Genomic DNA, 11,705 nt, shown 5'->3' with positions numbered 1-11,705 from the left:
GTTCTGAACGTTTCTCATTGACAGTCATGACAGTTGCCGGTCGGACAGAAAAAGTTGAATGTGATAAATGAATATTTTCTAATCGAGTCAGCTGAAAAAAGCTTGCATTTATTTTAATACATCAAAACAATTGACCTTGATAAATACTGCGCTGAAGTGAGGACAAAAATGCCAGTAGACCAGATCCAGTACTCCGAAAGATATAATGATGACGTATATGAATATAGGTAAGGAATTTTTCAATGTTATAGTTAATATCTGATCATTTTGAGCTTAGTTTTTTCTGATGTTGATTCATAGGGCTTACACTATGTCTGCCAATGCCATTTGCCTTTTAATATGTTGTAATTATATGACTAAATGATAGTTTCGTCTTGACACATTGTCCACGTACGAGGGCGGGATGATAAATAACTAGCCTAATAAATAAAAGGGTATAAAAGTGTAAAAAAAAATATTTTATTTTTCGACGTAGTCTCCTTGTAGCTCAATGCACTTATTCCATCTTCGTTCTAAAGCTGCAATGCCCTCCTTAAAATGACTTCTTTCGAGGCCTGCAAAATACTCCTCTACAGCGGCTATGACGTCATCATTGGAGGCAAACTTCTGTCCACCCAAAAAAGTTTTGAGCTTAGGGAATAGGTGAAAGTCTGACGGTGCGAGATCAGGCGAATAAGGCGGATGGGGCAACAAATCGTACTTGAGTTCGTTGATTTTTGCCATAGCTTTAACACATGTGTGAACCCTGGCGTTGTCTTGATGAAAAATTATTTTTTTCTTGGATAAGCCTGGTCGTTTTTGCTGAATACTTTCATGAAGCTTATCTAAAAGATTTGCGTAGTATTCTCCATTTATAGTTTGACCTTTGGGAAGGTAATCTATCATTAAAATTCCATTTGCATCCCAAAAGACGGAAGCCATCACTTTTCCAGCTGACTTTACAGACATAGCCTTTTTAGGAGCTGAACACCCAGATTCTGTCCACTGTTTTGATTGGATTTTTGATTCTGGCGTGTAGTGGTGAACCCACGTTTCATCGGTTGTAACAAATCGACGCAAAAAATCTGCTTTATTCCCTTGAAAACGACTCAAACATTCCTTCGAATTTTGCACCCGAATTCTTTTTTGATCGTGTGTAAGCAATCGCGGCACCCAACGGGCGGATAACTTTTTCATGTTTAATTTTTCACTCAGGATATGATGTACCCGTTCTTTTGACATACCTGTAGTGTCAGCTATTTCAGATAGCTTTAATCGCCGATCGGCCAAAACCAAGTCATGTACTTTGGAGACCATTTCCGGACTCGTAACGGTTTTCGGCCGTCCAGGGCGGGCTTCGTCTTCGACACTTGTACGACCGCGTTTAAATTCAGCCACCCAGTTTTTTACGGTGGCGTAAGAAAGTGCACATTCACCCAAAACATTCTTTAACTCTTCATGTATATCCATCCCCTTCATACCCTTCATATAAAGAAACTTTATCACAACTCTTTGTTCATTTTTGTCCATGTAGAAAACAAGCGACACAATAAATTTTCAAATAATAGAAAAATAATAAAATATCCGCGCCAACAAATTCAAATTTCGAACACAGATAGCCAGAGACACGGTAATAAAAATGAGGCAGTTTTTTTTTTAATTCTAACTTTTTAAATGGCTAAGGCTAGTTACATATCATCCCGCCCTCGTAATCTGAGTGAAACTATGTCTTTTACTTTACGTAGGTGTCCAGTAAAGTACAATTTTTAGCTGTGTCTATATTCTAATGCTTTTAGTCTATTAAGATGTTCTTAACCTACTCCAATGTATATGTATTTATTATTACGAAATTATTACGAAACTTACCAGTATATTGGCATTAAGTTTGACATCTGCTTGAATAATACAAAGTACAACATTCTTATAAATAGGATACTAATAAGGATACTAATAATCATGCTTCATCATACTCCGGACAGATGGGGGCAATTTAGAGTTTGACAATAGTCCAAAGGCTATGAAAGGTTACAATTAAGCAGATATATATCCAAATGAAATTAATTTGAATAAATATAGCGGGCATTCCATTTGCGGTTGCACTATTTCCTCCGTTCATCATCAACATTTAATTCTGTTCTTATCTGCTGTATTGGTGACCACATTGCAATTTTTACACTACAATTTAGCCTTTTGCATCACTTTTCATCTTAAACTTAAATTAGACACCCTGTTTTTATTGAATTCCGATAACTTTGAGGGAAGATTCTTTAGTTCAAATCACAGAACACCCCACTAGAAGCCAAATGCAAGCGATATTGTTCGAGACGCAAATCACCAATCCTTGCGGGGTGAGGCGGGCGCGCACGGTGCTGCCATTGGTCGTTTCAAATAATGGCGCGCCTTTATGATTAGCAGTAGGGATGGGAATGGGACATGTCTATTATAGACAATGGTACCGGTACCAGTACTGTGGTGAATTTGTTTTGCAACAAATTATAATATTATAATTAAATTATAATAAGGCCTAGTTACCCTTCGGGTTGGAAGGTCAGATGGCAGTCGCTTTCATAAAACTAGTGCCTACGCCAAATCTTGGTAGTAGTTTCCAAAGCGGACCCCAGGCTCCCATGAGCCGTGGCGAATGCCGATGCCGGGATAACGCAAGGAGGATGATAATTGTGATAGCATCTCAATAAAAATCATTCTAGTAACTAATAACTAAACTGTGCATTTTTACTTACGTTTACTAAGTTAAATAACCAACTAAATATTCTAAACTAATCAATGAACTAAATACCACTACAGACTCTACAGATTCTAGATAATTATTCACTATTACAAATCTGCTTTCTTTTATATTTCATAAAATGGTAGCACATGGTACGAACGGCAGTACGAAGTTCCCGCAACAGACATAAACTAACATGGCCCCATGCCTAGTCGTTTACGTGAAAGGGATAGCATATCACATTGTTAACTCGGTAAAGAGGGATGGACGCGCCTCGGCGCCGCTCAGCACAACCATATTGACCAGTATAAATGAACTCCGCGGACAATAAACAATATTCAACAAAATAATTAATTTGACTTAACTGTGGAATGTTGTTCCATCTTTTTTACATGTAGAAGTGTTAGAAGACTTGCCACACCACTTTATGCTGTAAGAGACCATTGTTTGCAACCAAAATTGATTATTTAAGATTTTTTCCCGAGCGGACACGGACACTGTTAGCGGGTCGTATACTTGGGCGCTACTGATCGGTGTCGCACGCGTTCAAACTTTTATAAACCTGATTTGTCGTATGCTTGGTGACCGCGAGTCGCCCTGTAAGGGCCATCTTGTTGTATTGATCTGTGGTTCAAATACAATAAATTTCTCTAAGAAATTATCCTCTTACGAATACCGAAATATTAAAAAAAAAATTAATTACTGAACATGTGTGTGGCATCCCTTACCACTTCCTAATGTTATTTGTTTGGACATGTGCCGTCAAACACTTGACAATGACTTTAATGTTATGATTAAGGTCCTCACACACTAATTAATTCATTTATTATGTATGGAAACGAAAAATTAACAAAAAGCAATATACAGGTTGGTTCCTTATGATGAACCTAATTGCGTGTCAAATTTAACGGAAAACAAAAAAAACATGTATACTGACAGGAGGAAGTTTAAAAAACTATTATATGTTATATTGTACAGTAATGTAATAATGTTTACCTTAATCTTACTGTGTCTCACATATTTTATTACATTTGAGAAATCCTCTGTTTCAGACATGTCATCTTACCACCGGACCTAGCCCGGCTCGTCCCCAAGTCTCATCTAATGACCGAGACAGAATGGCGGAACCTTGGAGTGCAGCAGTCGCCCGGCTGGCTCCATTTCATGGTGCACAACCCAGAGCCGCATGTCCTGCTCTTCCGGAGGCCACGAACAGATATACAGGCACCGGTCAACGGGTTAGATAGTAATACAAGCTCAACTGTTAAGGTATAGATGTGAGCGGATATGTTTTGTTTAGACTTTGAAATGGTTTTGATAAATTAATGAAGAGGGGTGAAGGGGATATATCAATGGGGTGACATGCAGGAATCACGTAACACGTAGGGATACACACATAGGGAGTGTACAAGTTTCTAATGGGTAGGCAACGCGCATGTGTTACTCCTTGAGTTGCAGGCGTCCATAGGTTACAGTGACTGCTTTCCATCAGGCCGACCGTATGCTTTTTTGCCACCGACGTTGTATAAAAAAAACACATTGTTGTTCTTCTATGTAGGCGAACCTCATGATGGGTGCGATAGTATCTCACCCTCGAGTCAAACTGCTCATCCTTTTCTAATGGTATCAATTAGAGTGGGACAGGTAGACAAAACCTATGTACACCTATGTAAAGTGTGTATCTTGCCTGTGAGACATTGTCACACCTCTGCAGACATGCATTAAGTTGCTCTGCTTATTTGCTACAATATGCTGTGCTGTTGATCCCTTCCTGTCACCTTTCACCTCAGAGGAAAGGCAGTCTAGCTTAGCTAAAGGATACATTTGTGTCTCAGGAACCAATTATTTGAAAGTCTAAACAAAGCATTACTTAAATTAATTTAATTTAGCCTTGGAATTAGCAATATCATTGTAAATCAACTAATCATTGAGGTTATGAATGTATCTAAAGTTTTATCAGTTGATAATGGCAATATGCATAATTCTTGAACACGAAGTTTTTAGAATATGTAAAGAACGAACTTGCCTACTCTGAACTACGCCGATGGATCATCTGTTTGGTATTTTAAGGGTTAAGTCTTTAGGTTTGTAAAATAAAGTGGAGATCTGTGGCCTTTTTCTCAAAACTGAAAGTTATAAGTTACAAGCGGAAAACTCTTTCCAACTTGTCATATAAGACATTGACAACCACTTGTAAATTGTAACTTATAGCTTCGAGAAATGGGCCCTTGGCTGTTCAAAAAGTTTGTGTCTAGGCCCAAAAATTTGTAATACTCAGTCTACACATTTTTAATTAGATTTTCAATTGGAAGTATTCGAACTAAGAGGGAGACTAGTTCTTTGTTGATTTACAAATAATATTCTAATTCCAAGGATTACTTGTTATGAGACATTTCCTAATACTTATAGTATGAAATATTTAAACATGTTAAAGGACTGAATATTGTAGCTATGTGGAGTTTATGTGATAGTTGAGAGATAATTCGTGATTTTATCTAGAATATTATTGATTCAGTCTTAAATTTATAAATTTAGTACTAATTTGAATGAATTATTAATTGAAATTAGTATTATTTTTAATACCTCGATATGTAAATGTGGCATTTCTATTGATATTCTAAAAGATCTGTGTTTATTACGGGTCTTCTGTAGTTTGAATTATACTTAGCTATTTTTTGTGTACTGTTCCTTAAATACTTTAATATTAATACGTGGGTGGCAACGTATGTCTTTGCGCTGTCTTGACGGCTATGGATATTCACTGCCAATAATATTGTACAGTCAACCAATTGAAACCCTAGGCCACTCTACAACCATGTCAAAATGACAAGCAGTAAGAGATTTCTTACCATTTGATATGTAACGTCACTATGACATAGTTCTACAGTGGCCTAGGGTTCCAATTGGTTGATACAAAAAGAAGGCTGCATGAATATCTGACACACTCTTATGGCTTTAGAAAGGCATTTTTAGAATTTGGGTCCCCCAGTCAGCAAAAGTTGTTAACAAAAATTAAATTGCTGTCAGCTTTGTGACGATAATTAAGCATAAAATCTGTCTAAAAATTTACTTTTTTCACATTCTGAATGTAGATTATCGCTTAAAGTTTATGTAGGTAATTAACACAAAAACAATATTTTTATTGAAATTTCATGCTTAATGATCGTCACAAAACTGACAGTGAGTTAATTTTTGTTAACAACTTTCGCTAATTGGGGGGTCCCAAATTCTGAAAATGCCCAGAAACAAGATGGTGCCATATATTTTGCGGCCTTCTTTTTTGTGCGTTGTTATTGCCGGTGACTGGACCACACTAGTAAATAACTGCAGTAAAGATATTTACTATTTAACTACTGGGTGTGCAAGAAAAAAAAAGAAGTGACAAAGAATATCGTATATTGACTCGTCATTATCTCCGTCTCGTGCACAATCCCACTATGCGTACAGGGTGTGTAGCCGAATGCACGCCGTCTAGGCACAAACGCTCACGAAACGAAACGCTCGGAGATATATCTATATATAGATATCTCTATCGCTCTTGCGTATTGGCGCGACAGAGCCAGACTATCTAAGAGAGTTTCGTTTCGTGAGCGTTTGTGCCATTCGGCTACGTACCAACAGCGGCTGGTCCATACAAGCCGATTCCCACCGGCTTGCCTATATAAAATTTATTACTAGTAAAGTACCTAATGTTAAGGTAGGTTTCTTTTTGCTCAGTGTTGCCTAGCAAAAATGTTCACCAGCCGCCACTGCTACGTACCCAGGACAGCAAGCAGCAGGTCAATGTACGAGATTCTTCATACTTAGCGTCCTTACTTTATTTAGTGATGTGACTGGTGAAATAACAACTAAATGCATATGTATAAGGTTAGTTAGGTTAATCTGTTTCCTCTTCGTTTGCATAGAAAACTTGCATTAAAAAGTTATACTAAAATTCTTCCATTTTCTTAAATATAATGTTTGTGGTATGTGTGCCTTATGAATTGTTTTTGATACTTGTGATGCTGATGAGACAGAAATAACTAATTTAAGTTATCGATGTTGTTCCTTAATGCCTTAATAAATGTACTATGTACCTATTTTATTGTTATACTTACGAATAAATTACTTACTTTAAAACATATATTATCTTCTTTATATTTTCTTGGAAGTTTCTTCACACTAGTCTTTAAAACATTTAGTTTTTTTATAATATGACATTATGATATGGGCATTTTCAAAATTTGGGACTCAAAATTAGTGAAAATCGTTAACAAAAATTAACTCGTCAGTTTTGTGACTACAATAAAATTAAGCATAAAATCTGTCTAATATTTAACTTTTTTCACGTTTTGAATGTAGATTATCGCTTAAAGTTTAGGTAATTCACACAAAAACGACATATTTTTTGAAATTTCTTGCTGAACAGAGTTAATTTTTGTTAACAATTTTCGCTAATTTTTGGTCCCAGATTTTGAAAATGCCCTTATTCACAACATTTGAAAAGTACAAATGCCAGAAGGAAATCTGCACCAATCAGCAAAGGGTTAAACCGTAAGACTGAGCGTGTAGGATTACAGTAAAACATCACAAAGGTTGCTTTATCGATAATAGCGGCTTTCTTACGGCCTAGCCACGACAATGATCTAAGGCGGCGAGCGGGGCTGTTACGGCCTAGCCACGACAATGATCTAAGGCGGCGAGCGGGGCGGCTGGGCTGCGCGGGAAACGCGCGCGGGCGCTAGCCATGCCACGTACTTTTAGAAGCGGCGGCAGGGCCTAGGAGCGGCCAGAAGTGCCAGAACGTTTTCATATTTGAAACATGTTTTTTACTGTCGAATATGACTCTGAAGTGCATAGAATGCATTAATTAGTCAATTACGTCTTGTACAAGAAAATATGTGTGATGACTAAGTACATGGAATTAATTTTATGGCTAGTTAAATGATACTTAATATAAATAAACACTTAGAAAAAAATTAAGAGTAAATATGAATAAATACTATACAAAAATATGTTTGAAAACATTATTACATACTACATACGCGAAAGTACAATTCAATTTTCATTAAATAAAGGTTTCGGGTTCAAGACGCTCATAATAAAAATAAAATGTTTTGTTTCGCGCGGAATCGCTAGCCCCATCTAGCCGCCTAGGCCGGTCGCGCCGCTGTAATGTCGTGGCGGTGCGGGCGCGGCGCGCTACAGTTGTTCGAGTCGCGCGCCGCCCCGCGCGCCGCTCCCGCGGGTAGGCCCGTAAAAACCCGCGCGCGATTTCAAACAGCGGCAAGGTCGTGGCATGCCTCGCGCGCGCTGCGTTTTTGTTTTTGTGACTTACCGCTTGCCGCTGCCACAAACGCCTTAGACCATTGTCGTGGCTAGGCCGTTAGAGTATGCAAATAACCTCGGGCAGTTCGACTAATCCTTTTCAAGGCATAGTACACTGACGCCATACACCAATGTTTCAACCTTAGGAGTCCGACTCAAGGTTCGTATTTGATTGAGCATCAAACCTGGATGATTTCATTTTACGTGAAAACCAGGGCCTGTAATTTTCATGCTGATGACATCAATTTGACATCACACTACAGATAGAATGAACCAAATAGTTTTAACGTAATAATTAATCATTATTCATTAATCAATATGTACAAACGACTTCAAAATTAAGCTATTCATACGTGGTATAATTAATACCTTGATACGTGAAACGAAAAGGTAACGTTTTGTTTTTATATGAATATGGTAACAAAACTATTTAATAATATGTATTTATAATTTACTTTTTACGTATCAAGTAGGTATTAATCATTTCACGTATGAATTGATTAGTTTTGACGTCATGATTAAAATGATTGATGAATAATGATTAATTATTAAATAAAATTCTTGAATCATCTAAGCAGCGTGACGTCAAATTTATCGGCATGAAAGTTACGGGCCCTTGAGAAAACCTTGTAGATTCCTGAGTTTGAGGCAGAGGGTTAAACCTCATAAAGGGCGTATAGAGTATGTTCTCCAACCCAACATAGGGGGGCATGGGGGAAACAGTAAAAGATACAACAAATATATACTATGCCGAATGTTTATTTGGATTTATTTAACTCCTAAAACATTATAAACACAAATAAATGCGGAAGAAGAATAGTTTATATAATTGCCAAAAATTAAAATATAATTAGTTTCGAAACAAAACCTCCATTCTACATAAATCAATACAAATATAATAAAATTATTAACAATATATTAGTGTAAATTTAATTACTTTCATTTCGTTAAAATAATATTTAATTGTGCTTTTTCTTAGATACTATATTAGCCAAATTATTTTTAATAAATTTAAACGTAACGGTCGAGCGAAGTGAAATCCTATAATGTTGCCAGCGGAAAAAAACGCTGGGTCGCAAAACTAACATTTAGAATTCCAATTCGCGCTAAAAAATGAATAAACCGTGATATGGTTAAATCGGAAGTCCTTATTGTAAAAATTAGCGTCAACAGATATACTTAACATTCGTATAAAAGTCATCTCTCCAATATATTCTTATCTAAAAGGTAGGCAGCATCTTACTAGACACGTTACAAATCCGAATATCGGAATGGGACATAAAAAACGGTCTCATACAATAGGTAAAAACGTGGCCTACCGTCGAGGTTAGGTATAGTGAAAAAGTTGGATACATATTTAGTAGTTATAGTCGCTAAGAAGAGCTCGACAGTCCGAGGTACAGATATGTAGAGAAGTGAACCATCGTACCACTAAATTGCGTGAAGCAGCGCAATTAGTTTTCATCTAATAATATTATATTCTTTCGTTAACGCGTTAATATAACATACATATAGTGGCTGATTTGCATAATAGATCATGGCGATTGTACACAACCAATGAACAATTTAGGTCAATTTAAGGAGTCGAAAATCACCATGGTTTATCGTGCATAGGGCCATAGTAATGCTGATATTGTTTTGCTACGACTACACCTACTAGCGAACTGTAACAAATCCATATAGCTACGGCCACTTGGCATATATTGTACGCTCAAGAACAGAGATTTCTATCTAATATAACAATACATTTTCCACTAATCGGCCCAGTGGGCTCGTTTTCGGCCAGGTTTCTGATATAAATCGTCTCAAAACAGGGTAGTTAAAGCTAAATTGTGATTCTATTAAAGCTTTCAGCCCCATCCAAACTGTTCATCGTGACGTCACAACGAAATTATGGACTTAATTTTGTGATACGTGCCAGTTTTTTTTATACACAGCAAATGATATGGAAATTTACAAGAAGTGATATGATAATGGAGATTGTACTAACAAGATATGTACTTAAACAATTAATAAATGTATAGATTAGTTTATCAAGTATCCACAAATTTGGTACATTATAGTATAAATGCTCGTTACTTGTCTTTTTCGTTGCGCTACGCTCTGGCAACACTGTTGTATTGCCGCATGAGAATGAAAAAAATAGTAGAAAAATCTGTGTTGCTATATAAAAATAGATAAAGAATAGAATGACTCAACACGATTTGTACTGCAACAATGGCATGCCCTTATCCATACAATAAGCGTTGCATACGATAATCGTCTTAATCGAACTCTGAGCTGTTATAAACTAAACTCGAGGTTGCCAAACAGGATTTTTCGTTGACATCATGGGTCCTTGTCCAATTGTAATGACTAGAAAAGGATGATGACATGCTCCTGGTTCGTAACCTCTGGTGATAACAGTTAGTTCTACAACTCATAGACCTTCCTAAATAATCTTATACCGTAGTACAAGATTTTGACAGTCCCGTTCGATCGCTATTAGTAGATGATAATGGAATGTTAGACACTTACATATAGTACAAATATAACAGCATGTGCAGGTTAGTGATGAGTCGAAAATTAGTAATACCTTCCACCTTTCTAAACTAAGAATGAGCGCGTCAATTTCACTGGCAAAATAAATCGCGCATCATTGCTAACAAAATGGTGAATATACAGAAATATAAGCATTACCATTGCAGCAAGTATTTTAACATCAGTGTTGCCAGAGCGGAAAAGCGGTGAACCTGGCCACCGGGATATTTTAAACGCTGGCAACTCGGAGCGCGCTCCGTGTCCCTTATGTGCGCGTGTCGAGTGCCTTATTTTTCTTTGGGTGGTTTGCCGTTGGAGTATTGGGGCGGGGCAGTGCTCTCTGTTTGCTCCTCTGACATGACAGATACTAGTTCTTCGACGGCACGCCCAAGGTCATCTGTAATAGAAGGTATTGTTTATGTTTAAATAAAAAAACAGAACGCATTTGTCCCATCAAAACGAGTAATAGACTTTTGGTGGGATGAGTGCCATAAAATGACAAAAAATGTTGTTTTTTTTTAATAGATGAAATTAACACCGTAATCTTGACAATTCTTGTTGCTCTTAGCGAAGTTATTGGCAAATTTCTTAAGATGGTCAGGAACGAAGACGTTTTACATCTCGACTGTTATAAAGTAGGTAGATACCTATCAAAGTAATAATTTTTACTTTACCTCACGGTATGCGTCCTGCATGGTTCGCATGAACAGATAAGAAAATATGTCAGTGAAAACCCAAACAAACACGTGTAAAAACCATGCATAATTGACAACACCAAAAAACAAAATAAACATGTGCTGACAAAATAGAAAAAAAAGTTCAAGTGCGGATTCGATGATTTAAGACACTCGGACACTGCAGCGATCGTGCCATATTCAAAGCTAATAAAAAAGAACGCGCGCCAAGCGCGCGCAAACCTAGTAGGTATGGTCGGTACACACAGGAACAAAATCTAAGAATCAACAACGTATCTTAAGCATTTTTTTCAACCGACTAAAAATAACTCCAATTTGAAAAAACTTTAAACAAAAAAAAACAACTAAAGTCTGTCAAGCTATTTTCATCACTAGAAAAAAAGCGGCAGAAAAAAAAAATATACGCAAAGAATATCCCGATTTTCTATACATTAAAATTTCGCGCCTTTTCTAGTGACAAGCTTGTTAGACCGGCT

The 11,705-nt window shown here is 36.9% G+C and overlaps 2 protein-coding genes across 4 annotated transcripts in view; one reads left to right on the top strand and one right to left on the bottom strand.

Annotated features, from left to right (window-relative positions):
* Window positions 1-5,308, top strand: LOC125230987 (cyclin-dependent kinases regulatory subunit-like). The gene is made up of 2 exons (XM_048136311.1): window positions 1-227; window positions 3,760-5,308. The coding sequence occupies exons 1-2, from the start codon at window positions 169-171 to the stop codon at window positions 3,980-3,982; spliced, it is 282 nt and encodes a 93-aa protein (XP_047992268.1). The 5' UTR covers window positions 1-168; the 3' UTR covers window positions 3,983-5,308.
* Window positions 5,309-8,755: 3,447 nt separating this feature from the next.
* Window positions 8,756-11,705, bottom strand: part of LOC125228588 (dystrophin) — a 701,009-nt gene continuing 698,059 nt past the window's right edge. For all 3 annotated transcript variants that reach the window (XM_048133213.1, XM_048133221.1, XM_048133230.1), the window contains one exon: window positions 8,756-10,931. In XM_048133213.1, the coding sequence (XP_047989170.1) occupies window positions 10,822-10,931 (110 nt within the window). In that variant the 3' untranslated portion in view covers window positions 8,756-10,821. The remainder of the gene's footprint in view (window positions 10,932-11,705) is intronic.

This window comes from Leguminivora glycinivorella, chromosome 1, assembly GCF_023078275.1.
Source record: "Leguminivora glycinivorella isolate SPB_JAAS2020 chromosome 1, LegGlyc_1.1, whole genome shotgun sequence".
NCBI lineage: Eukaryota > Metazoa > Arthropoda > Insecta > Lepidoptera > Tortricidae > Leguminivora > Leguminivora glycinivorella.
The sequence above is the reverse complement of the archived record's forward strand: the minus strand, read 5'-3'. Positions and strand labels throughout refer to the sequence as shown.

Coding starts and splice junctions, on each gene's coding strand:
- LOC125230987 (XM_048136311.1), top strand. CDS start 169: ATGCCAGTAGACCAGATCCAGTACTCCGAAAGATATAATGATGACGTA. Junction 228..3,759: donor GATGACGTATATGAATATAG/GTAAGGAATTTT, acceptor CCTCTGTTTCAG/ACATGTCATCTTACCACCGG.